General features: G+C 43.1%; 1 protein-coding gene across 1 annotated transcript in view; it reads left to right on the top strand.

The window, feature by feature from the left end:
* MRE11 (MRE11 homolog, double strand break repair nuclease) overlaps positions 1-27,198 on the top strand; it is a 461,003-nt gene that overhangs the window by 314,023 nt on the left and 119,782 nt on the right. The window contains exon 16 of the mRNA XM_040340161.1: positions 3,523-3,591. Within this exon, the coding sequence (XP_040196095.1) occupies positions 3,523-3,591 (69 nt within the window). The remainder of the gene's footprint in view (positions 1-3,522; positions 3,592-27,198) is intronic.

Raw genomic sequence — 27,198 nt, 5'->3', positions numbered from 1 at the left:
AACCTAGCATTATCCAAAGAGTCTGGTCCCAGGGATATGCTGGAATTTCAGTTAATAATTCTTAGCTAAATGATTGGCAGAAGGGAAGATCCTTCATACCCGTTACCTGGGAGGTGGCGGTTGCGAGGGCTGGCCTCTAGGGATAGAGTCCAGGCCTGGAAGAGACCACGGCACAGGGAAGGTGGTCAAGCTCCAAGTGAGCCTTATCTGTCAGCTTTCTAGAGCTACTGATGGAGCATCTGGCTTAAGGGCCTGAACGTTTAGGTTACAGGATGTTCCGTCAGAATACAATCTGACAATGCCTCTCTAGTGGTTTACTTTGTTTACCAGGGAGGAGCTTGTGCCTTGCCTATTGACAATCGTCATTTCATGGAATGCAAGATTGGCAGGTGATTCGCTGGAGCCGTCTACAATTGTGTCCGGAGGTTGACCCCTACACCCCGACTTTTTTCTGACCAAATGTCACAAAAACGGTACCCTGTACATAAGGGGTGTTGACGTCCAGGTTCAACAAGGTATTGAACAGCTTTGTGTCAAGGACAAAGGATCCACCCACATGCGGGACCGATGTGTTGGTGATCCTGGGGGACCAGTTGTCGCTGGTTTATGTGTTCTCTCCCCCCAGGGCCGCGACTTTCGTGGCTCCCATGCAACTTTAGAAGAGAACGGAAGTTGACCTAATTGCTCCGGCATAGCCCATGCGACCTGACTGTGCAGGGACAGCAGAGGTGATAGTAGAGGACCCAGGGCCCCTCACAGCTTGTCCAGGCCTGCTTCGCAGGGTTACATCCTGTCTTGCATACATGGGTATTAATGGTCTAGCTGTTATAGCCTGCATTCTTGAGGATCGGGGCTTTCAGAATCAGCGGCAATTTCCTTGATTCATACAGGAGAGCTGGCCTCCAGGACCAGATTTCCTAGGATCTGGAAGGCCCATATTCCTGGTGTGAAACCAAGGGGTGGCATCCTTTGGTAGTATGTCATAGGTAAAATTCTTGCCTTCCTACATTGGAAAGGAGATGGAGCTAGCCTTAAGTTCCATCAAGGATCCGATCTCGGCCTTGTCAATATTTTCAAAGGTCGCTTGTGTCACACTCTTGATCCGGGCCGTTATACAAGGGGTGACGTGTGTAAGTCGCCTCACGTGTGTAGGTCGCCCTTGTGCTCGGAGGATTGGATCTAGTTTTGCTGGCCTACAGAGTCGGCACCTTGGGCTGATGCACCATAATTCCCTTCATCCTTCTAAAGAGGAAAATGGTGTTCTTGGTTGCGGTTGCCTCCGCAAGAGAGTATTGGCAACTTTCTTTGTATAGAGCCATACTTAATTATTTTTACAAGAAGGGTGATGTTAAATCCTCACCAACCTTATTTACTAGAAGGATCTAGTGTAAGATATTCTTGCCTTTCTTTTTCTTTTTTTTTTTCAAGACCTTGGTCCACGGAAGGAAAGGTTATGGCTTTTCTCTCAATAGAGATAAGGGCAGTTAAAAATCTATCTGAAGGCTTCAGATATACAGTAGAAACCTGAACGTTTTGTTTTGCTGCCAGAAGACCCTAGATGTGGGCGGGCAGTGTTCGGATCAGCTATTAAAATGGCTACACGCTCTCTCGTTAGAGTAAGAGCGGTCAAGACCTATCTGAAGCGGCTGCTCGGATACGGAAAACTGATGTTGTTGAGCTACCAGGAGGCCCCAGGAGATGGCAGGCAGCGTCTAAATCAACTGTTGTCAAATGTTGATTCATCAGGTTATTATTCAAGCTTGTGGTTTAAAGAGAGGGCTTCCCCCTTTTTCTTTGGGGTGCACCCTACCAGGATAGTAAGCACTTCATGCGTGGTGCATTACCAAGCCTTTATGACTCATATTTGCCAGGCCGCAACTTGGTCGTTTGTGCTTACGTTCACTAATGCCTTTCAGGTGAACATAAGACGGCAGGAGGATGCAGCCTTTTTTTGGCGCAGTATGCTGCAGGCAGCATTATAGGTCCTCATGTCTGATGGCGGTCTGCGTTGTTGGTGTCTCCCTCCCCCTCAGTAAGCATTGCTCTGGGTCTTCCCACTTAGTAAGTACTAGACTCTGTGTCCCGTGATGTACGATATAGAAAATAGGATTTTTATAACGGCTTACCTGTAAAATCCTTTTCTTGGAGTACATCACGGGACACAGAGTTCCCACCCCTCTTGTTTGGGGATATTGGGACACTTATTGCTTTGCGACAAAAACTGAGGTGCTCCCAGTATGGGAGGGGTTATATAGGGAGGGAACTTCCTCTTCTAATTGATTACACCAGTGTCCAGCACCTGAAAGTGGAACATATAACCCACTTAGTAAGTACTAGACTCTGTGTCCCGTTATGTACTCCAAGAAAAGGATTTTACAGGTAAGCTGTTATAAAAATCCTATTTTTAGGTTCTGTAAAACAACTCACTTTGCTTTAATCCATCCCCTATTTGTAGGATATATACTTTGTATTGTTATTATTATTATTATACAGGATTTATATAGCGCCGACAGTTTGCACAGCGCTTTACAACATCGGGGCAAACAGTATATACAAAAATATATTAGCATCAAAGACTGAGTTCCCTGAGCATGTTGAAGATTTATACCGCCCCCTAACATAGTAGTGGGCTTAGTTTTCTATATACTCTCCAGCAGGGGGATACGTTGGTATACAGCTGATCTTTTAGTATCTGCCCTTTAGTTAATTCTGCAGTCCTCTTTCTTTCCAATCAGTAAAATGTAAAAAGTTGCATATTAATACTTGGGCTACTTTCACACTGAGTTGCTTTACAGGTGCTATAGCGCCTGTAAAGCGTGAGGGCTTTCACACTGGAGCAGTGCGCTGGAAGGACTCTAAAAAAAAGTCCTGCAAGCAGCATCTTTGAGGCACTTTAGGAATGGTTTATACACCACTCCTAAAGCGCCCCTGCCCATTGAAATCAATGAGCAGCACCGGCAAAACGGCACTTTGTGGCCGCTTTTAACCCATTTTAGGCTCCGCTAGTGGCTACAAAGGGCCGCTAAAACGACGGTAAAGTGCTGATATACCGCTGGCGCCTCAGTGTGAAAGTGGGTTTAATGTTTACCATTTGCAGCCAGCAGGTGGTGCTATGTACCATAACGAGCAGGCGCTCTGTAAGGAATCTCTCAGAATGTGTACTGCTTGCACACTCTGCTACACATCTTTAAGAGTCTGTTCACTTAGACTGCCAAAAAGCAAACCGGCTGGGCATTTTTTATCACAAAGACAAAGCCATCTCCGTGTACATCAGATATATATAATCAACCGTTTACTGGACTTCAGTTTTAATAATCCTGGCTCACTTGCAGTGAGTAGACAGGGATAGATTGGTGTCTTTGAAGCAATTCAACTGTATTTATTATGAAAAGAGTGCCTGTCTGTACAATGAAACATATTTCAGCCCTTAACATATTAAAGACATTAAATGCAAGAACATTATTAATAAGTTATGTACTTGCATTAATTTTCCTAATACATATTTTGCATTTGCATTTACAGGGAGTGCTGAACCGCCTTCTAGTGGCCGAGCATCGAAAGCAGCTGCCAAGAATATGTCCATCTTCGATGGTAAGGTTCTAGTTCTTTTCCCAGAAATTGTTAGCACTCTGTTTAAACACCTTGACTTTAAGTTGAGGATTACTGTATAGGTGTCTTATGAAGATTTTTTTTTCTTTAAGAGCAGAAAAAAGTGTTCAGGCTAAAGATGGATGATAATTGGTATAATCAAGTGAAACGGATTACAACAGGCTGTCATAGTGTCACAGCGTCTTTACCTTTTTTGATTTTTGACTTGGTAAAAGCCTTAAAAAAAAATTAACAAAAGTGCCTGAATGAGGCATTTCTAAGGCTACTTTAACACTGGGGTGGGCGGCATTGGCAGTAAAGCACTGATAATTTTAGCGGAGCTTTACCGCTGTAATTGCGGTGCTTTTAACCCCCGCTTGCAGCCGAATAAATCACTTTACAGGTGCCCATTGATCCCAATGGCAGGGGCGGTGGAGGAGCGGTGTATTCATCGCTCCCACACCACCAAAAATATTGCAGCTTACAGGACTTTTTCTAACGTCCTGCAAGCGCACCGCCCCAGTGTGAAAGCACTCGACCTCTCACACTGGGGCTGCAAGGGGGGCGTTTTTCAGGAAGACGGTATTTTTAGGGGTCTTAATCTTCTGCCTTAGTATTATGACTTCTTTGTACAGAGTGTTTTTTTAAATCCAATCTTGCATGAGAAAATAACATTCTAACAGTATAATCTACTTTGCTTTATAAAGTTAAAGAAATATAAAATATTTTATGTTCTGGTGACGGCACAGACTTACTGCTCTGCAGGTTGTGTGATAACAGAAGTTTCTTCAATTAGAAGCAGACCAGATCTCTGTGTGTCTCCATTCTACCAGGCTCCCGAGACAGTGAGAGAGAAATCTGTCTCATTTATTTTTCTATATTTTAGGCTCAGTTCATAAAGCTTTAAAGTGGTTGTAAACCCTCACGTATTAGAGTAAAAAATAAACCTTACAAGGGTTATAATCCTCCCTTACACTATCCAAAATGAAATAATAAAAAAAAGTTTTGGCTCTAGTTCTACTTTAAGCCTTGTTAATATAATTTTGTAACTTTCAAAGCTCATTGGCTGAAATAATAACTGTCACTTTGTTAAAAAAAAACTGGAGAGTGCAAAATCATGTGCAGCTGTGCATGGTATTTATATATGGTAAAGTCAGGAGCTGATATTAGCAAAAAAACTAAATTTACTTTGCCCCCAAAAATTATTTTAAATATTGACTAATTCACTCATTTCAAAAATCATATATAGTTACAGTAATTATTGACACATATTTATAATTGTTTCCACGTTTTTGGGACTCATTGACACCTAAACACGTATTTTTGAAAAGTTATTTTGAATTCTATATTTTAATTTTTATATCTCACATTGGTAATACTGTTATAAATCATATTGGTATTAAGTATATATGATTTTTGAAATTGGTTAATTAGTCGCTATTTAAAATAATTGTTTGGGGCACATAGTAAGGTAAATGTAGTTTTTATTTTATTTTTTGTAACAACGCCTGACTTTACCATATATAAATATCCTTTGTGTGATTCACATTTAAAAGGACAGAAGTTCTTTTTAGAACCATCACAGATTGGCGCCTTCCTTATAAAAATTTTACTTTGCATGGTTGCCAATCAGCGTCTATGTTTTCTTTTTTATGTCAAAGCCTAACTGAGCAACCTAAAGGGAGAAGCTGATTGGCTACCATACACAACTTCACCAGATTTTGCACTCAGTTTTAGTAAATCAAATCTAGTATGCATTGTATCTTGTATGTGAACTAGATATTGTATAAAAGTGATGCCTATATGTCCCCACAGTAAAAGTTCTTCTTTAGGCAGTATGTTTTTTTTTTGGATGGAGGCAATTTTGCAATTAAATTAGCCCAGGGGACAGAGCCCTACTGGCTGGTTGGATCTGTTCTTCATTCTGGATGACATCAGCCGGACGCATTCATTTGTATTTTCTCCACATTCAACCAGGACAGAGGCATAGGTGTACTTTGGGTTTATTGCTCTCCTTGGCAACAGATTAGTTTAATTTGATAATCTAAAGCAGTGTATCCCCTCTTGAATCACTGATAAACCATTTGATCTGATCGTTTAACCCTGCTGCATTTTCTGCAAATCAAACTATTCATTTTGAGAATGATACTTTTAGCGCATTCCCAAGTGACAATGACATTGTAAAGTCCTTTCCCACGCATGTGACCTCCTCCTATGTTACCGTTCCTTGGGTTTTGCAAGCAATTGCTAGACCCAGAGCACTGTCACGTAACCGAGGTAGTGACATTACTGCTCTGCTCTGAAACCAGCTGACATATTGGACTTCAGTGCCGGCTGATACAGGGCTGGTAAGGTGGGTATTACTGATTTGGGGGGAAAACACTTTAACAAAAACATTGTCACTTTGCTCTGCGTGGTCATGGTGACCGTGTCTCTTTAACTACTTGACAACCGAGGACGTCCTCGGCTTTGTGCAGTGATATCTGAATGATGCCTGCAGCTACAGGCATCATTCAGATATCACCGTCTTCAGCCGGCGATTCTCTGCAGTTCCGCCGCTTGATCGTTCTTATAGGCAGCGGAAGGGGACGTCCCCCCCTCCCGCCGCCATCCGGTGCTTCTCCGGGCTCTCTGCCATCGGGGGCCCGGAGAACGAATCAGCCGGCACTGGCTGGGAAGCATAGAGATGACTGGTGACCCAAATGGTCACCACTCATCTCTATGACCGTCGGAGGCCCGGGAGCGACGTTATGCCGTCACGCCCGGGTACCCGGAAGTAAACAAAGCTGCAATCACGCCTGTCGTCATGAGATCGGTGATTTTTTTTCCCCGATTTCATGCTTGTAAGCCTGGAGGAGAGATGTGGGGTCTTATTGACCCCACATCTCTCCATAAAGAGGACCTGTCACAGTGATTCCTATTACAAGGGATGTTTACATTCCTTGTAATAGGAATAAAAGTAATAACAATTTTTTTTTTTTAAACGCCCCTGTCCCCGATAGCTCGCGCTCAGAAGCGAACACGCATGTAAGTCTCTACCACATATGTAAACGCCGTTCAAACCCCACATGTGAGGTATCGTCGCGTGCGTTAGAGCGTGTGCAACAATTCTAGCACTAGACTACCTCTGTAACTTGAAAATACTAACCTGTAAAAAAAATTAAAGCGTCGCCTATGGAGATTTTTAAGTACCGAAGTTTGGCGCCATTCCATGAGTGTGCGCAATTTTAAAGCGTGACATGTTAGGTATCTATTTACTCGGCGTAACATCATCTTTCACAGTATACAAAAAAATTGGGCTAACTTTACTGTTTTGTTATTTTTTAATTTATGAAACCGTTTTTTTTCCCAAAAAAAGCCGTTTGAAAAATGATTGCGCAAATACAGTGCAAGAAATAAAGTTGCAATGACTGCCAATTTATTCCCTAGGGTGTCTGCTAAAAAAAAAATATATATATAATGTTTGGGGGTTTTGATTAGTTTTCTAGTAAAAAAAATTAGATTTTTAGATGAAGGAGAGAAGTGCCAAAATAGGCCCGGTGGACAAGTGGTAAAAGTAAGAAAAATCATAGGCATCATAAGAAAAATGCATCAGCAGAGGTTACCTGCTGTAAAAACTGCAAATATTTACTGTCAGTAAATCGAGGTACAATATTAACTTCTTCCTGCCTCCTGAGTCTTCCTATCAGTGTGACAGGCAGGCTTACAGTGAGGGAAATAAAGTATTTGATCCCCTGCTGATTTTGTAAGTTTGACCACTGACAAAGAAATAATCAGTCTATAATTTTAATGGTAGTTTTTTTTTTAAAATAGTGAGAGACAGAATAACAACAAAAATATCCAGAAAAACACATTTCAAAAAAGTTATAAATTGATTTGCATTTTAATGAGTGAAATAAGTATTTGACCTCTTTGCAAAACATGACATAGTACTTGGTGGCAAAACCCTTGTTGGCAATCACAGAGGTCAGACGTTTCTTGTAGTTGGCCGCTAGGTTTGCACACATCTCAGGAGGGATTTTGTCCCACTCCTCTTTGCAGATCCTCTCCAAGACATTACGTTTTCGAGGCTGATGTTTGGTAATGCGAAACCTTCAGCTCCCTCCACATATTTTCTATGGGATTAAGGTCTGGAGACTGGCTAGGCCACTCCAGGACCTTAACATGCTTCTTCTTGAGCCACTCTTTGTTGCCTTGGCCGTGTGTTTTGGGTCATTGTCATGCTGGAATACCCATCCATGACCCATTTTCAATGCCCTGGTTGAGGGAAGGAGGTTCTCGCCCAAGATTTGATGGTACATGGCCCCGTCCATCGTTCCTTTGATGAGGTGAAATTGTCCTGTCTCCTTAGCAGAAAAACACCTCCATGTTTAACAGTGGGGATGGTGTTCTTGGGGTCATAGACATTCTTCTTCTTCAAACACGGCAAATTGAGTTGATGCCAAAGAGCTCAATTTTGGTCTTCATTTTACCACAACACTTTCACCCAGTTCTCATCTGAATCATTCCATTCAGATGTTCATTAGCAATCTTCAGACAGGCCTGTACATGTGCTTTTTTTTAACAGGGGGACCTTCATGGTATAGTGTGTTAACAATTGTTTTCTTGGCGACTATAGTCCCAGCTACCTTGAGATCATTGACAAGATTCTTCCGTGTAGTTCTGGGATCCAAACCAAGGGAGATTGACAGTTTTTTTTTGTTTCTTCCATTTGCGAATAATCGCACCATCTGTTGTCATTCTCTCACCAAGCTGCTTGGCGATGGTCTTGTAGCTCATTCCAGCCTTGTGTAGGTCTACAATCTTGTCCATGACATCCTTGGACAGCTCTTTGGTTTGGACCATGGTGGAGAGATTGGAATCTGATTGATTGGTATACACTGCTCCCGCCCCAAAGACACTGCTTGCAGGACTTTTTTTTTCGGTCCTGCAAGTGCACCGCCCCAGTGTAAAATCACTTGGGATTTCACACTAGGGAGGCTCGAGGGGCCCTTTGCAGGTGCTATTGTTAGCGCTAAAATGCTTGGACAGCGTGTTCAGTGTGAAAGGAGTCTTAAAATAGAAATTAATTGCAAAACATTTGGGTATAAATATAAAACAAAAATTATAAATACCGTATTTATCGGCGTATACCGCGCACTATTTTGCCCTGAAAATCAGGGCAAAATCGTGGGTGCGCGATATACGCCGATACCCGCTTTCCCGCCATGAGTTTGAATACTGCGCCGGCATATACCGAGCGCAGTACACTCGTGTATCTTTGGGCAGTCTCGGTGCCTCTCACGCTGACGTCCTGAGAGTTGCCGAGCCTGCCCGACGATACACGAGTGTACTGCGCTCGGTATATGTCGGCGCAGTATTCAAACTCGGCGCGGGAAACGAGCGGGGAGGACGCCGCAGAAGGACACCGGACCCGACGAAGAGGACACCCGAAGCCGCAGAAGGAGGCCGGACCCGACGAAGAGGACACCCGAAGCCGCAGAAGGACGCCGGACCCGACGATGGACGCCGCGCAAGACACAAAAACTGTAAGTACAACAAAAACGTTTTTTCCACATGATTCACGGCAACTTTAGGGGTGCGCGGTATACGCGGGAGCGCGTTATACCGCGATAAATACAGTACCTTTTTTTAATAGGTGATCACCTTCCCTCTGTTTTCAGTTGTATAAGAGCCGGGAGGGGAGAAGCAACAGCACACTGAGCTTCCTAGTGAAAGACTGTGTAGAGGAGGTGTGTCAGGACTAGTCTGATCATTGGAGGAGAGCAGGCTGATTTTCCAGCATAGCTACAGAACTGACCATGCTGTATTCTCCTGCAATGCAATACAAAGAGAACAGGATCCTTTTTTTCATTCAAGTACATGGTACATGGCATATAACAGGCATATGAAATGTTGGGGTAGCAAACACTTTAAGCTGCCTTTATCTCTGAGTCAACAGATTGTTTCAGAATCGGTTTTTATAACCAGGTTTTAGTTTACAGAAGACAAACTGAAAGAGGAACTCTCGGATTCTATACATAGGTACACTTCTGCTACAATTTTGCAACACTTTTGGCTATAATTTTTGCTCTTTGAACCACCTTATTAAACTTGCCTGCTAATGTCTTCATTTCTTTGACATCTCTGTTCAAGTTACTTGACAGACTAGAGGCTCCTGTGCTCTCCCTGTGGATTGCTTGCAGTGACCTCATTACTTCTCTCCATGGCACTTTATTAAAAGTGTAGCAATTTCAATTGACATCCATTCTTGCCTCAAGTCACATCCGGAAGATTCATATTCAGGTCACATATAACTTAAATAAATTCTGTTAACACTTGTGATGCCAGAACGATATCCATCAATCAATGTGGGAGTCTCTCTCGATCTCTATTTTCTTTTGTATAAATGTATATACATATAATGATATTTTGGGGATTTCACTCAAGGTGTAGTGCTTTCCAGCTATTTCAGACCAGCCAAAAAATATTGTTTTAGGGCTTGTGGCCCACTTTTATTTAAAGGAAAGGTTCAAATGTAATTTCTTTATTGTACATCATGGGACACAGAGCCTTAAGTATTTACTTAATGGGTAATAGGCCACTTTCAGGGGTTGACACTGGTAAACCCTAATTAAGGTTTAGTTAACTCCCTATATAACCCCTCCTCCTTCCAGGAGCACATCAGTTTTTTCACCAGTGTCTAAAGGTGTCGGTCACGAGTAAAGAAGTGCTCTAAAGAGCTCCAGGAGGGATCCATGCTGGATTTAAATTCCTCCATAAAAAGAAGCCAGATTCAGCCACATTGTCACCGAGGCCTAAATAGATGGTACCTGGGACCTCGTATCCGAAGCACAAGGTTTTGCCTGTAATGCCTCTCTTTGTAGGGCTGGACCCCAGAAATCCAAGGTTAAGGTCTTTGTAAAATTGCCTAAAACTCCTGAGGGGGTGCTATACATGGCCCAAGGCAGTGGAACCCTGTTTCAGGGACCCCGTCCTTGAAGGTTTGGCTAAACACAGCCCACGGTGATGGGTGAAAACTAGAATTTTTTTTGTTAATTCAGTAAAATCTTGCGGTGATGATAAGGTAAGGAAGACTTAGATATTTTTATATGTCTATGTATTTCTTCCCTTAGAAAAAATAGATTGTCATGCCTTAAAATCTCCACTAGAGGGAGTCTATGCACTTACCATACTCTGTCGTCTTCACTAGAGCTCAGTCCTTGCATGGTTTGTACAGCAGGTGGAGAGGAGATTCTTAAAAGGTAAAAAGATCCTTTAAAAAAGGTATTTTTTCTCTCCCTTTGATGGGACCAGTGGGTCAGGGGAACAGGCTGGAAACAAACAAAAGGAAAGCTGTGTCAGTCTCTCCTCTGCTGCTGAGGAGGAAACAGCTGCCTGCACACAGGGACACACAAGCTGTGGGACACGTATAGGTTGCACTGGCATTCCTGATTCAGGAAAGACATTCTTTTCCAGCACTAGGCTGAATTGTATATATAGCGACTTAATATAGGTCATGACTATTTCAGCGATTTAGTGCAAATTGTACTGTTTAGCGCCTCTGTTTTTGTACTTGGGACTATGCCTGCCAAAAAAGACACCTCAATAACCAAGAAAGCAAAAATTTCACCCCCCAGGCATTGGGATCCCAAGCTGTATTTCCACGCTGTCATCCTCGCCTGAATCACCAAGTATGTCAACTCAGGGTGAGCTTTTGGAACAAATTGATGGTGCAGCTGCCCCTCACTTCTCAGCACCTGTATACGTGACCGAATATGCCTTTAATGCTTTAATCGCATCCTCTATTCAGATGGATAAGAAATGTACTAGGTCCCCTTCCCCCACTCCAGCTTTACTAGGGGAACAGTGGACTCGTGATTAGGTGTTACCCTCAATCGATCAGGAAGAAAAACAAACCGATGATTCCTCAATAGAGGAGAAAACGGTAGATGAACCTTTTTCTGCTTCCCAAACTGAGAAATTGCTGATACAATCTCTTACAGAAATGGTTCGTTCCACCTTCATGCTGCCTCTAACAGAGACTCATGAAAACACAGCCTCTTTCCTAGGTTCCTTAAAACCTTCCCATGCTTTGCATGCGTTTCCAGCACATGCATTGCTAGAACAGCTTATATTTCCGGAATGGGATCATCCGGATAAGCACTTTCTCCCTCCAAAGAGTTTTGCAACTCACTATCCTCTGGAGGAAAAATTCTCCAAAAGATGGAAAATACCAGCAATTGACGCTGCGATTTCCAATGTGAATAATAACTTAACTTGTCCTGTAGACAATGCACAGATGCTTAAGGATCCAACAGATAAGAAGTTGGAATCCCTGCTAAAATCTGCCTTTTCCATAGCAGGTGCCGTCACTCAATTTAAATTGGCCCTTAGAGAACTCCCTACACAACAAGCTCGGGATTTGGCTGAACTACCAAAGACATTATGTTTTGCCATAGATGCCATTAAAGATTCTGTTCACCAGGCATTCCGCCTTACGCTTATGCTTGTACATATGCGCAGGATCCTGTGCAAACACCATTTAAGAACCTTCTAACAGGGTTCCCCTTCCATGGGGAGCGACTTTTCGGAGAAGACTTGGATAAATATATCAAGACAATTTCTAGTGGCAAAAGCACTCTTTTACCCATCAAAAGAAAATACAAACGCCCTGCAATTAAGCGCGTCCTTTCCCCGGCGCCAAGGGCTTCCGCCTCTAAGCAGTGGCGATGGCCTCCGTCATCAGACTCTAGAGGAAGACCTCAGGGTCAGACTCAGGCTCAAAAGAAGCCCTGGGGTAGGAAATCTGCAAAACAGAATCCTAAAGCCTCGTCATGAAGAGGCAACCCCCCTCGCCACTTCAGGACACATAGGTCATCTCCACGGTAACGCTGGGGTACAAGCTGGAGTTCTGGAACTTTCCACCGTCTCGTTTCCTAACATCAAGCATGCCCAAAGATCCAGAAAAAAGACAATCTCTGTTTCAGGCACTAGACCGATTTAATATCTCAAGGGGTGATCATACAGATCCCCACAAAAGTGCAAGGTCTGGGGTTTTATTCAAATCTTTTCATGGTACCAAAACCAAATGGAGACGTCAGACCCATTCTAGATCTAAGAAAGCTAAATCAATTCCTGAAGATCCGCTCCTTTCGCAGGGAGATAATCGGATCAGTAGTCTCCATCCTTCTAGGAGGAGAACTTCTCGCGTCAATCGACATCAGGGGTGCATACCTGCATGTCTCTATATTTCAACTATCTGAAAGCGATAAGTTGGATTCTCAACCTAGAGAAATTTTCCTCAAAGTGGAGCTCTGCTGAAAAAAATATATTAAAAGCCAGCAGCTGCAGTATTTGTATTGGTTCCCTACGGCACATGCACGAGTCGCAATACGCCTGCTGATTGGCTCCCGCTGTGTACTGGGAGCCGAGTGTTACCAGAACACAGCGGGGGGGGGGGACGGGAGGTGACATCATGCCCGCAGTCTGCCCGAGACTGTGTGACCGGAAGTGGGTGCAAATACCTGTCTTTAGACAGGTATCTGCACCCCCCTCCCCCTGAAAGGTGTCAGATGTGACACCGGAGGGGGGGAGGATTCCGATCAGTGGGAGTTCCACTTTGGGGTGGAGTTCCGCTTTATTACCGCTAAATGTTTGGTAATACCGCTAAAAAGATCAACTTCATAAGAGAACTGGTGCGGAGGGTCAGGTCAAACGGCAATCCCTCCATTCGCCTCTGCATGAGGTTACTAGGAACCATGGTGGCTTCATTCGAAGCAGTTCTTATGCCCAGTTCCATTCAAGACTGTTACAAAACAGTATCCTGTCTGCTTGGGACAAGACAATTCAAGCCTTAGACTCGCCAATGCGGATGTCCCCAAGAGTGGCCCAAAGCCTCACTTGGTGGGTACTAACCCAGAATCTGCTGAAAGGAAAATCCTTCAGACCAGTTATCTGGAAAGTGGTAAAGGCGGATGCCAGCCTCTCAGGCTGGGGAGCAGTACTAAAAGGGACAACTGTCAAGAACCGAAAGAAGCTTGCCCATCAATATCCTAGAGATTCGGGCAGTATGTATGGCTCTAAAAGCCTGGACTTCCAGGCTATGGAATTGCCCTGTCAGGATTCAATCCGACAATGCCACAGCTGTGGCCTATATCAATCACCAAGGGGGCACCAAGAGTCTCTCAGCAGAGAGAGAGGTGAACCATATTCTAACTTGGGCAGAAAGGAATGTTCCCTGCCTTTCTGCAATTTTCATTCCGGGAGTAGAGAATTGGCAGGCGGACTACTTAAAGCGGAGTTCCACCCAAAATTGGAACTTCCACTTATCCCACTCCTCACCCCCTTACATGCCACATTTGGCATGTAATTTTTTTTGAGGGGAGTGGGGGCTTCAGGAGGAGTGGGACTTCCTGTCCCACTTCCTCCTTCCGCCGAGAGGCTGGTTAGGCGATTAAGCTTAATCGCCTACAGCAGCCCCTCCCTGTAGGCGATCGCCTAGGATACGTCACAGGTCCTAGTCCTAATCTTCTGTCCAATCAGACGGCGCAGTGCCGCTCGCGCATGCGCAGTGGGTGCCCGGCCGTGAAGCCGAAAGCTGTCACGGCCGGGTGCCCACAGTTGAAATGAAGACGCCGGCCGGGGAGGGGGGAAGAGGAGCGGAGCCCCGGCCGGCGCGTCGCTGGAACGCTGGAGCAGGTAAGTGTATGTTTATTAAAAGCCAGCAGCTACACTTTTTGTAGCTGCTGACTTTTAATAAACATAAAAATTGGCTGGAACACCCCTTTAAGTCGCCAGCAGTTAATCCCAGGGAAATGATCGCTTCCCCCCGACATATTTCGGGCTGTTTGCCAAAGATGGGGGACTCTGGACGTAGATCTCCTAGCATCCAGATTTAACACGAAGTTGGTCAACTTTGTGGTCAGAACAAGGGATCCACTCGCATGTGGAGCGGATGCGTTAGTGACCCCATGGGATCAGTTCTCAATGATATATGCATTTCCCCCCATCCAGTTGCTGCCTCGACTTCTTTGCAGAATCCAGCTGGAAAGGAAGCCGATAATTCTGGTGGCACCATGGCCCAGAAGGTCATGGTATGCAGAAATCATAAAGATGGCAGTGGAGGGCCCATGGTCCCTCCCACCAAGGCCAGATCTGCTCTCTCAGGGACCAATATTCCATCCTTCCTTACGGTCTCTAAATTTAACAGATTGGCTATTGAAACCCACATTCAAAAGAAACGTGGGCTTTCCGGGTCAGTTATCTCCACCCTGATCAATGCCAGAAAACCAGCTTCCAGAACTATATAATAAAGTCTGGAAGGCTTATGTTTCCTGGTGTGAATCCAAGGGTTGGCACCCTCGGAGATATATTATAGGCAGAATTCCTGCAGAATTCCTAGAGATGAAGTTGGCCTTAAGTACTATTAAAGGACAAGTCTCAGCTTTATCGGTCTTATTTTAAAGATCACTTGCTACTCATTCTTTAGTCCGAGGCTTTATACAAGAGGTAACGTGGCTCAATCCGCCCGTCAAACCTCCCTTAAATCATTGGGACTTGAACTTGGTTTTGTCTGTGTTCCAAAAACAGCCATTTGAACCGATACAACATATTCCTCTAATTCTGCTGACAAGTAAGTTGGTATTTTTGGTTGCTATATCCTCAGCAAGGAGGGTTTCAGAGTTAGCTGCTCTTTCTTGTGAAGAGCCGTAGTTAATTTTTCATGAGGACAGGGTGGTGCTACGCCCTCGTCCAGGCTTTTTGCCAAAAGTAATTTCAGGTTTTCACCTGAATCAAGATATTGTCCTACCATCGTTTTTTCCAAAACCATGTTTCAGGGAAGAAAGGTCACTACATTGTCTTGATGTGGTGAGAGCAGTGAAAATCTATTTAAAGAAAACTGCTCAGATTCGTATGACTGATGTCTTATTTATGACTGATGTCTTATTTATTCTGCCGGAGGGTCCTAAGAAGGGACAGGCAGCGTTGAAATCCATTGTCGCTAATTGGATTAGTCAAGTGATAATTCAAGCTTATGATTTAAGGGGCAAGAGTCCCCCATTTCAAGTTAAGGCGCATTTTACCAGGTCGGTTAGTGCTTCTTGGGCAGTGCGTCATCAGGCCTCCATGGCTGTGATCTGTAAGGCTGCAACTTCTTGGTCTTCAGTGCATATATTCACAAAATGTTATCAGGTGGATTTAAGGAAGTATGAGGATATATCTATACTGCAGCAAGCAGCAGTATAGATCCTCAAGTCTGGGTGTACCCTGTGGGTTGTTTCTTCCACCCCTCAAGTGGCATTGCTATGGGATGTCCCTTTAAGTAAATACTTAAGGCTCTGTGTCCCATGATGTACGATAAAGAAAATAGGATTTTTATTACAGCTTACCTGTAAAATCCTTTTTTTGGAGTACATCATGGGACACAGAGGTCCCTCCCCTCTTTTGGAATTTAGACATATTGCTTTGCTACAAAAACTGATGTGCTCCTGGAAGGAGGAGGGGTTATATAGGGAGTAAACTTCCTTAATTAGGGTTTACCAGTGTCAACACCTGAAGGTGGCCTATTACCCATTAAGTAAATACGTAAGGTAATCCCATGATGTACTCCAAGAAAAGGATTTTACAGGTAAGCTGTAATAAAAATCCTATTTTACAGTGTTCTTGCAAGGGTTTCCAACACCACTTTCGGCCTTGATTATGAATGCTTTGCGCACCTGCACATACAGCCTGCCGGTCACCAGTAAAATCTTGAAAATTCTCAAAAATCTTTTAAACATCTGGACTCCAGAACACAATGCTGGAGAATAAAAAAAAAAAAGAAAATGTCTTTATCGTACATCACAGGATACAGACCAGCCTCAGTAATTACTATGTGGGTTATGCGCCACCTGTAATTGAATGGACACTGGCAGATCAATCAAACAGGAAGTCATCTCCTGTATAACCCCTCCTACACAGAAAGGACATCATTTTTTTTACCAGTGTTTGCAAGGTGGTGGTCATTGATGTGAAACATGTGCTCTTGGAGCATACTTGAAGATCTGCAACAGTTCTACTAAGAATCAAGGAATTCAGTCGAATCCATTTGAAAAAGCTTTCAGCCAAAATGGATGGATAGGAGAGAAGATTCCTCAAGGTTTGCCTCTAATGCAGCCTTACGGCGCTGGATCCTGTGTAATGGAACCCTGTGCAGTGTTTGTTCTGACCAAGGCGCTTACCTGCAGGGTGATATACAGGTCCAAGGTAGTGGACCCTAGATTAAAGGGGGCCCAGTCCCTGAAGGTCTTTTATGACAAAGCCTGCCGTGATGGGTGAAGGTTGGACTCCTGTTATGTTCAGAGTCTTTCAGCAGGAATGGCGTCTGGATTTTGTAGTTTCTCTGTTTTCCCAGTGGCCACTGGGGGCAGTGTGCTGTACATGCTCTGTGTACTTCTCAGGAGTATGTGGCTGCAGTGTCTCCTCTGGCTACTACAGGGCGCGGGTTCATTTAGTATGGCCTACTCATGTATAGACAGGAAGTAGAAGGGTGGCCATTTTTTTGCTGGTGGACCATGTAAACTGAAGGATCTGCAAGGCCTCTGAGACGTAGCTTCATCTCATGGCTACATAATGAAATGTGAACTTTCTATGGGAAAGCTATGTGAGCAGACAAGTCATGGTTATGTACTGCATAAAGGTATACTTACTGCTTTATCTGGGGGGCCTGTACAACTGTCTGTTTTTACACCTCTGTACGAGTATCACTGCACTTTTAGGAGTTGTGTCTCCAGAATAGCATGCATTTGGACTGTAGGAGCTTTATTTTTATGCTGTTTTGAAGCAGCATACAGGCTGTATTGGATGCCTATATGAAGCGTATGGTCTGAGCACGGACAGGCTGACCCCCCACCCTTTCAACCTCTGCAGTAATGCTGGCAGCACTCATATGTATATTTCCCAAAGACAACCTCTGGATATGATGCTGAGCATGTGCACTCAACTTCTTTGGTCGACCATGGCGAGGCCTGTTCTGAGTGGAACTTGTCCTGTTAAACCGCTGTATGGTCTTGGCCACCTTGCTGCAGCTCAGTTTTCGGGTCTTGGAAATTTTCTTATAGCCTAGGCCAGTGATGGCGAACCTTGGCACCCCAGATGTTTTGGAACTACATTTCCCATGATGCTCAACTACACTGCAGGGTGCATGAGCATCATGGGGAAATGTAGTTCCAAAACATCTGGGGTGCCAAGGTTCGCCATCACTGGCCTAGGCCAATTCTTTTTTTCAGAACCTCAGAGAGTTCTTTGCCATGAGGTGCCATGTTTAACTTCCAGTGACCAGTATGAGAGAGTGAGAAGCGATGACACCAAGTTTAACACACCTGCTCCCCATTCACACCTGAGACCTTGTAACACTAACGAGTCACATGTCACATGACACCGGGGAGGGAAAATGGCTAATTGGGCCCAATGTGGACATTTTCACTTAGAGTGTATGTACTCTCTTTTGTTGCCAGCAGTTTAGACATTAATGGCTGTGTGTTAAGTTATTTTGAGGGCACAACAAATTTACACTGTTATACAAGCTGTACACTTACTACTTTTCATTGTAGCAAACTGTAATTTATTTAGTGTTGTCACATGAAAAGATATAATAAAATATTTACAAAAATGTGAGGGGTGTACTCCCTTTTGTGAGAGAATGTATATCATTTGAATACTTTATTTTTCCCATTTTCAGTTAGCCCTGCTAGGGGCTTCTCATTAGTTATTTCCTGGAATGATATGAATATGTAGACCTTTTGGTTAGAAAGAAGCTGTGAAAAGGTGAGCAGATAGTGCTGGCCTTTTTTACTGGAAAGCCCAGCATACTCTGCAGAATAGGGCTGAGTTTATATGGGCACATGGATGCAGAGGTAAGATCACTCTCTCCCAACAGAGATGGTAGGGGTTCCTGATGGGGGTGTTTTAAATTGGTAAAGATAGATATAGGGAAATTGGACCCCTATGTAAATTTCAGTGAAGATAAAATGAAGATAAACATTGCCCTGCATTGTAAAAATGAAACCTACCACCTCCCTCCCTTCACAGAATGGGCATCAGCCTGCACAGGAAACAAATGTTTTTCTGTGCAGATTAGTGTGAAGAATCATTTAGCCCAGGTTCACATAGCTGTGATTGTCACACAGAAAGTCGCATGACACTGACTCAAAAAAGGTTTCTACCACACTACTTTTATTTATCTTTGGTGTGACTTGATTGCAATGATTAAGCACAAGATGTTTGTGTGAAACGCGTCTACGTGACCTCGTGTTGGTGTCTTTGGTGTTATCACTTTGTACAATAAAAGACAATCGGAGATCCTGGATGTGCAGCCATTTCTTTTCTTACATGATTGCAATGTTAAAATCACAAAAGTTGCAAGTAGGTTGTACCTTTTGTGTTATCAATGCAACTTTGGCTGCGACATGATCTGACTCCCGAGTGTTTTTTTTTGTTTTTCTTTTTTATAACCCTGTTCTTCACTCCCAGTGCATTGTGTGTTGTGTTCTTGTGGCCAGACAATCCGTGCAGCTTCAAATTGCCTCTGATGGTGACATATATTCAAGTCTGTCTAATAAAAGGATCCCCCTTAATGGTAGGCTTAGCCAAGTAGGCTGGAATGTGTTGCTCATATTCACAAAGTTAAACCAGCATCAGAGGAGCACCCTGAGGCCACATTCACATGCCAAATTAGCCATGTTGTGGAAATTATACTGCAGATATCTGCAGCTTGACCCAGGTGTTTTTAAACAGCCTCAGCTAGGAACATGTACTGTATCTGTGCATCAAGTGGTTAGGGATAGATGATCGCCTCTAAAAGCCTGTGGTTGTATAGGCTTCCTGGCCACAGATGTCCACCTGGGCTCTCGGCTGCAGATGTTTGCCATACAATTAGAGCACCGTGGCTTATTTGGCCATGTGAATGAAGCTCAAGATGAGGGTTTTCTGGCCTTATACACTTGGGTGTCTGCTCTTAGACAGGACTTTTACAAGTTTAAAATCACTGTTGTGGACATGTCCAAATGTGGAAATTTTAGCTTTAATACTGCCTGTTTTTAAATTCTGAGCTTCTGTTTGTATTACACCAATTAAAAGCCTTCGGGGGATAAGGAGTATACAGCTGTTACTTAAAGCGAGTTCCACCCAAAAGTGGAAGCCTCGCTTATCTGACGACTCCCCCCTCCGGAGCGACATTTGGAGGATGAGCGGGTACCTGTCCCCACTTCTGGGAGGTCACACCATGATCACTCAGAATGTCTGCCTTTCCCCGCCGCTGGGCCAGTCAGAGAGGGCAGTGTGCTTCGTGCAAGCACAGTGGGAAACAGGCTGTGAAGTCGCAAAGGCTTTACTGCCAAGTTCCCTCACTACGAATAGCAGCAGCAGCACCCGAGATCCAATGGAAACACCGGGTGGGGATCCGACATCGCTGGATTCCATGATAGGTACGCGTCCTAACAATAAAAGTCAGCCGGTACAATATGTATAGCTGCTGACTTTAAATTTTTTTGCTGGGGGGCAGAACTCCTTTAAAACTACAAAGTTGTTATTACTTCCTGCCAAAAGAAACAAACAAAGATTGTACATTTTGTGCTTTGCGTCTGCTTCTGTAGTCTGGATGTACTTTTCTTCAGCGAATGTGGCTCTGCAAGTAAAGGTTAACTCTGAAAGATATCAATTACTTGCTTGGGAAGTGCATATTCTGCAAAAAAAACAAAAAAAAACAAGAGAAAGGTAGACTGCTCTGCACTGTGTTAAAAAAGAACATCATCACACTGCTGTACAAATCCTTAGGAACATCGCAACACTGATAAAAAAAAGTCTCCTAATCAAAGCGACTCTTTCATGCCCCATCAGTAGTAACTGCTTATCAGAATTAACAATCAAATATTTTTTACCATAATGTTATTGGAACAAATTATGGTTGCTATATATCCTGATTTTTTTTTTTTGTAATTAATAAGTTAATAGGAAGTGAAGCAAAGTGTCTGGAGAACTCTTGTTGGCAGGCCCTAATTGAGAGAGGGTTGCACATACTGTTGGAATATGGTCAGATTGTATAGCATTGGTCAAGACAGGCAGCAGAATATTGGAAGTCAAAGAGCATACCTAAAGGTTGTAACAGCTGACCCGGGATTGAATATTGGTGACCCTAGCCAGGGGTCATCGCAGGATTTAGACAAAAACCATGACACAACTTCTAAACCATTCTCATTAGTCCCTTTTCCCAAAGGAACTCACAATTTGGTGATCCTACAAGACTCGTAGAAAAATATTAAGGCCAATTATGGAAGAAGGTAATCAACTAGCTGTTCTGTCTTTGTATTGTGGCCAAATACAAGGGCAACCAGAAGAAACTCATGTGAACAGTGAAGGAGGCCCCCGAGACATATGAGGAGGTTGATCGCCTTTATATTTGTAGCAACAAAAATCTCCATAGCCCGGTCTTCTGAACGACAAAACTCGAATTGAGAAAACATGGAGCTCCTAAGTCAACTACTTAAAGCGGAGTTCCACACAAAAGTGAAACATCCGCTTTTATGCACTTCTCGCCCCCTTACATGCCCCATTTGTCATGTAATTTTGGGGGGGGTACCTTCTTTTGAGAGGGAGAATGAGTGACCACCCCCTTGCAAGCCATATGATGTTGCCAACATCCCTGGTATAGATATATAGCTCAGTGTACCCCCCAATACTAGTGGGACTTTGAAGTCAAACAATTTAACCATTTACAACAGTATAGGAGCAGCAGATACAGTGGAATAAACATATCAGGAATGACAGTCAGCAAGAAATTCTGCTGTGTGGCCAGCCACAACATCAGTGCAACGGGAGGACACCCTGAGACCCAAAAGGGCATAGAGATAGGGTGATGCTGTAAATGGTCAAATGTTTGCAATTTCCCTGCTACATGCCATGACTAAAATGCTGCTCTTTTTATAGAACATTGTTACTCCTATGTATCAGTATCCCTGATGAAGGGACGTGATCTGTCCCAAAACATGTTGGGCCTCTAGGATCACAGCATGGAATCGACTACAGTCACTCACATGTGTTCTCACATTTTTATCATTGGTGATATTATACACCGTTTTTTTTCCTGTTTTGTATAATAAAATTCAGTTATTTTTAAAAATTCTGTTTCTATTCAAAGTCCCACTAGTTCTGAGGAGTACTCTGTGCTATATTTCTTTTGAAAGGGACTTCCTGTCCCACGTTCTCCTTTCTCTCGGCCGCCTAGGCAACTCTTCCTCTTCCCTAGGCAGCCCCTCCCTCCCTGCAATATTCTGGGACATGTCAGAGGTCCCAGAAGATTGCCTGGCAAATAGCGCGCAGTGCGTGCCCAAACGTGAAGCCGCAAGCTGTCATGGCTGGGTGCCCACAGTTGCTATGACGGTGCTGTGGAGAGGGAGAGGAGCAAGGCTCCGGGCGGCCTCATCGCTGGTCCATGAGACAGGTAATTGTCCGTTTATTAAAAGTCAGCAGCTATACTTTTTGTAGCTGCTGACTTTTAATAGACGGGTGAAACTCCGCTTTAACGGGATGAATGACAGGTTCTGATAATGAACAAGTAATCTTGCTCAGTAATAAATTATCACAAACAATATAAATGTGTTAAAAAAGTATACTAAATCAAATCCAAAAACATCAAATCCACATAGTTCTTAATGCTAGAGATGTCTCTAATATATATTAATTTTGTGCCTTCATTATGTGCTCTCAGAACTCTCACCTTAAACCAGTGAATATCTGGCCTCAAAACATAAAGGAATATCCAGCCTTTAAATGTAACACTCCGGGTTCCTCTTACTGGTATATTCACGCTTTCCTGAAACCCTTAAGGTAAACTAACATCCGGACTCCAAAACTCCAGACTTCAAACTGCTACCAAATATCTATAGGCTCCAGTTGTAATAGGAATCAAAAAGAAAAAATGCCATCCATAGTGTAGTAAATTAAAAAAAATAGGTATGTATTGTAAACAAATAGACTCTTACATAAAATAAACGTTAAAAGTGCATTTGAATAAAAACACGGCAATTGAGAGCCTTCTCACATCATGTCCAGTCTGCGTCTGTCTCCAGCCATGCCCTACGCGTTACATCACGGCACGTGACTTCATCAGGGAACCTGGAGAAATAAAGCGTTACTGGATCTACTGATTACTAGAGCTGCACGATTCTGTCTAAAATTAGAATTACAATTTTTTTGCTTAGATAGATCACAATTCTCATGGCGTAACATCATCTTTCACATTAAAACAAAAAAATTGGGCTAACTTTACTGTGTTTTTTTTTTTTAATTCATTGAAGTGTATTTTTTCCAAAAAAATTGCATTTGAAAGACCGCTGTGCAAATACAGTGTGACATAAAATATTGCAGCAATTGCCATTTTATTCCCTAGGGTCTCTGCTAAAATATATATAATGTTTGAGGGTTCCAAGTAATTTTCTAGCAAAAAATATTGATTTTAACTTAAAGCGGAGGTCCGCCTAAAGAAAAGTATTAAAAGCCAGCCGCTACAAATACTGCAGCTGCTGACTTTTTAATGGGCACTTAGCTGTTCAGGGTGCCCGCGATGTCGGCAGCCGAAGCCGATCAATCGCTCGGCTCTCGGCTGCCCCCGCTGCCATCCTAGGTGAGGGAATCAGGAAGGGAAGTGTTGCAGCTTCGCTTCCCGGTTCCCTACTGCGCATGCGCGAGTCGCGCTGTGTGTCCCAACTGGTCCCCACTGTTTTCTGGGACCTGTGTGTTTCCCAGAAGACAGCGGGTGGGACGGGAAGGGGCGTGACCCCCGCGGGTGGCTATGCCCGGAAGTGGGTGCAAATACTTGTATTATACAGGTATCTGGACCCCCTGAAAGGTGCCAAATGTGACACCAGAGGGGGGATAGGGTTTCAAAAAGCGGAGGTTCCATTTTTGTGTGGACCTCCGCTTTAAGAAACAAGTGTCAGAAAAGGATTTGGACTTTCCTGCATTTACACACAGAAGTTTGCTCTAAGAAGGAAGTTGGTTACAATGTTTCATGTTGTTATAAACTTGACTGCCCGGATTTTTTCTTTACACACACACACGCAGAAGTTTATCACTTTGATCTAAGAAGGAAGCATTAGTTACAATGTTTCCTGTTAAGAACTTGGCAGACTGCCCGGATATTTTCTTTGGACAGCTGAGTAAGCAGATAAAGTCTCTCCACTTGTTATATGAAAGAATCAGCAAACTCTGCACTGGAGTTCGGGGTTGAATTCGAGATCACAATTTTTTAACGATTAATTGTGTAGCTCTACTGATTACCAACAATAAAGACCTGATCACAGATGTGGAAATACGGGGCAATTTAGGAAACAGTGATTACAGGTCAAACGGCTTCAGTATAAATCACACAAATAGGAAACACAAGGGTAAACAAAGACACTCAATTTCAAAATAGCCAACTTCGCTAAACTAAGAACCTTGCTAGAAGACATAAACTGGGATAAAATCTTAGGAACAATAACACGGAGGAGAGATGGGTTTGCTTTAAGAGCATATTAAATAAGGGCATTAGCTAATGCATCCCATTGAATAATACATTTAAAAGGGCGAACACAAGTCCTGGATGGCTTAACTCCAATGTGAAAATGCATATGAAAGCAAAGGAGAAGGGCTTCAAAAAATACAAGGCTGAGTGATTATCATCAGCATTCAGACTTTATAAGGAATGCAACAAGAACTGTAATTAGGGCAGCTAAGATAGAACACGAAAGACACATAGCAGAAGAAAGCAATAAAAATCCCAATAAATTCTTTAAGTATGTAAACAGTAAAAAAGGGAGGACAGACCATATTGTCCCTATAAAGATTGAGGAAGGTCACCGAGTTACAAAGGATGGGGAGATGGCGAAGGTAATGAATGTAATCTTCCCCTTGGTCTTCACGAGGCTTAAGTAACCAAAACTGCAGTGTTTATCCTCATGACACATCACAGGAAGCACCTCCATGGTTAACACAGGACAGAATTAAAATTAGACGAGGTAAACTTAACATTAATAAATCACTGGATCCAGATGGCTTTCACCCAAGGGTACTTGGCAAACTCAGTCAAGTAATTGCCAGACCATTGTTCCTAATTTTTACTGACAGTTTGCTGACTGGAATGGTACCAGCTGATTGGAGAAAAGCCAATGCACCAGTATTTAAAAAGGGCCCAAAAAACATCCCTGGGAATCAGACCAGTTAGCCTAACATCAATAGTATGCAAGCTCTTGGAGGGGATGATAAGGGACTGACTATATACTAGATTTTAGTAATGAGAACGGTATCATTAGCAGTAATCAGCATGGATTCATAATGAATCGTTCTCACCAAACCAATCTTTTAACCTTCTATGAGGAGGTGAGTTGACATCTAGATAAAGGAAGGCCCGTAGATGTGTGGTGTATCTGGATTTTGCAAGAGCATTCGACACAGTTCCCCATAAACATTTACTGTACAAAATAAGGTATGTTGGCATGGACCATAGGGTGAGTACATGGATTGAAAACTGGCTACAAGGGCGAGTTTAGAGGGTGGTTATAAATGGAGAGTACTGGTCAGGGGTGGTTAGTGGGGTTCCCCAGGGTTCTGTGCTGGGATCAATCCTGTTTAATTTGTTCAAAAACGACCCGGAGGATGGGGTAAACAGCTCAATCTCTGTATTTGCGAATGATACTAAGCTAAGCAGGGCAATAACTTCTCATCAGGATGTGGAAACCTTGCAAAAAGATCTGAACAAATTAATGGGGTGGGCAACTTCATGGCAAATGAGGTTTAATGTAGAAAAATGTAAGATAATGCATTTGGGTGGCAAAAATATGAATGCAATCTATACACTGGGGGGAGAACCTCTGGGGGAATCTAGGATGGAAAAGCTGTAGTCCATTTGTTTACAATAAATACCCCTTTATTTGAATTTACTACACTATGGAGGGCAATTTTTATTTTTGATTCCTATTTCAACTGGAGCCTATAGAGATTAAGTTTAGATTCCGGTTGCTGGTTTAACTTATGAGTTTCAGGAAATCGTGAATATACCAGTAAGAGGAACCCGGAGTGATACATTTGAAGGCTGGATATTCCTTTATATCAGTGGTTCTCAACCTGGGGGTCGAATGATGATTTCCCAGGGGTCACAGAATCCTAGGCTGTTCCTGAAGCCTGCAGTGCTCTCCCAGCCTTTTTGCGGCCGCACAGCTGGGCTGTTCCTGGAGCGCGCAGCTGCTCACTCAGCCTTTTCGCAGCTGCCCATTCAGTTTGCGCCATGGCTGGGGGGCAAAGACTAGAGGTCAGCTGACTGGTGAGGAATGTGCAGTGGGAGGGGCTGGAGGAGACCCTATCTCCTGATTGCTACGAGACACCACAAAGTCAGAGACACAGTGAAGCAAGAGACACAATGAGTAACATTACCTGTGATTATAGTTGCAATTAAAAGGACTCGGGTAGCACTAAATGTCTGTGGGTTAGGGGTGCAAATTACTTGTCTTGCCTTGGGTGCTGACAACCCACGCTAAGAAAATTATTTTACTGTTAGGGGTCCCCACAACTTGGGAAATTTTATGAAGGGGTCACAGCACTAGAAGGTTGATAAACACTGCTTTATATTTTGAGGCTGGATATTCACTGGTTTAAGATAAGAGTTCTGAGAGCACATAACAGTTGTGTGAAGGCACAAAATGAATATATATTAGAGACATCTCTAGCATCAAGAACTATGTGGATTTGATGTTTTTGGACTTGATTTAGTATACTTTTTTGCACATTTATATTGTTTGTGATAATTTATTACTGCGCAAGATCGCTTGTTTATTATTTCTATTATCTGTGTATTGTGAACACTATAGGTTTTGCAACCAGTTTTGTTTTTTTGATTATCACAGTTTTTTAGATTTATTCACTTTCCAGTATTAGTTCACTTGGTAGCGTGAAGAACTTTTACGTTCTGACAATGCGCTCCTGATTTATTTCCCATTAGGTTGACATGTTGCCTTAAGAAATGCTCAGGAATGTTAGCCTAAGACCCTGGGTCCTCTTACTCTCACAGGGCGGGGGTCCCTTGGCGGACCAAGTCTTTCCACAAATGGAGTGCCCCGAGTTGTGTACTCACATGTACTGCTCCGAAAAAGGGGATCCCATTGCATATTATGTCAACCCCTTTCTACTCAGACAACACTAAAGTTGATAACATTGTAGAATGCTGCAACTCGGGGGTTCCCTGGAGTCCTATGGGTGCTATCATAATATTGTTACATTTTGTGAATGTTATAAATTATTTTCTCAACATTATTTCTATGACTGTTCTTAGCTGTATGGCCAGAGCTTTGCACTGTTTAACTTTGCATGACATGTCAATTTTTGTTCTACTTTTTTTTCTGAAATATAAACAATCAAAATTACTGTAAAAGAAACCCATGCAAACACAGAATGAAGACGCACACTCCATGCTGATATTGCCCTTGGTGGAATGTAAATTCAGGATTTGTAGGACGCAATAATGCTAACTACCCAGGCATGTTGCTGTGACCAAATTAGAGTTGTACTCTCTTCTGAAGACCATGATTTAAATAAAATAATATGGTAGCCATACTAAGGAAA

Source organism: Rana temporaria, chromosome 2 (genome assembly GCF_905171775.1).
Source record: "Rana temporaria chromosome 2, aRanTem1.1, whole genome shotgun sequence".
NCBI lineage: Eukaryota > Metazoa > Chordata > Amphibia > Anura > Ranidae > Rana > Rana temporaria.
The sequence above is the reverse complement of the archived record's forward strand: the minus strand, read 5'-3'. Positions and strand labels throughout refer to the sequence as shown.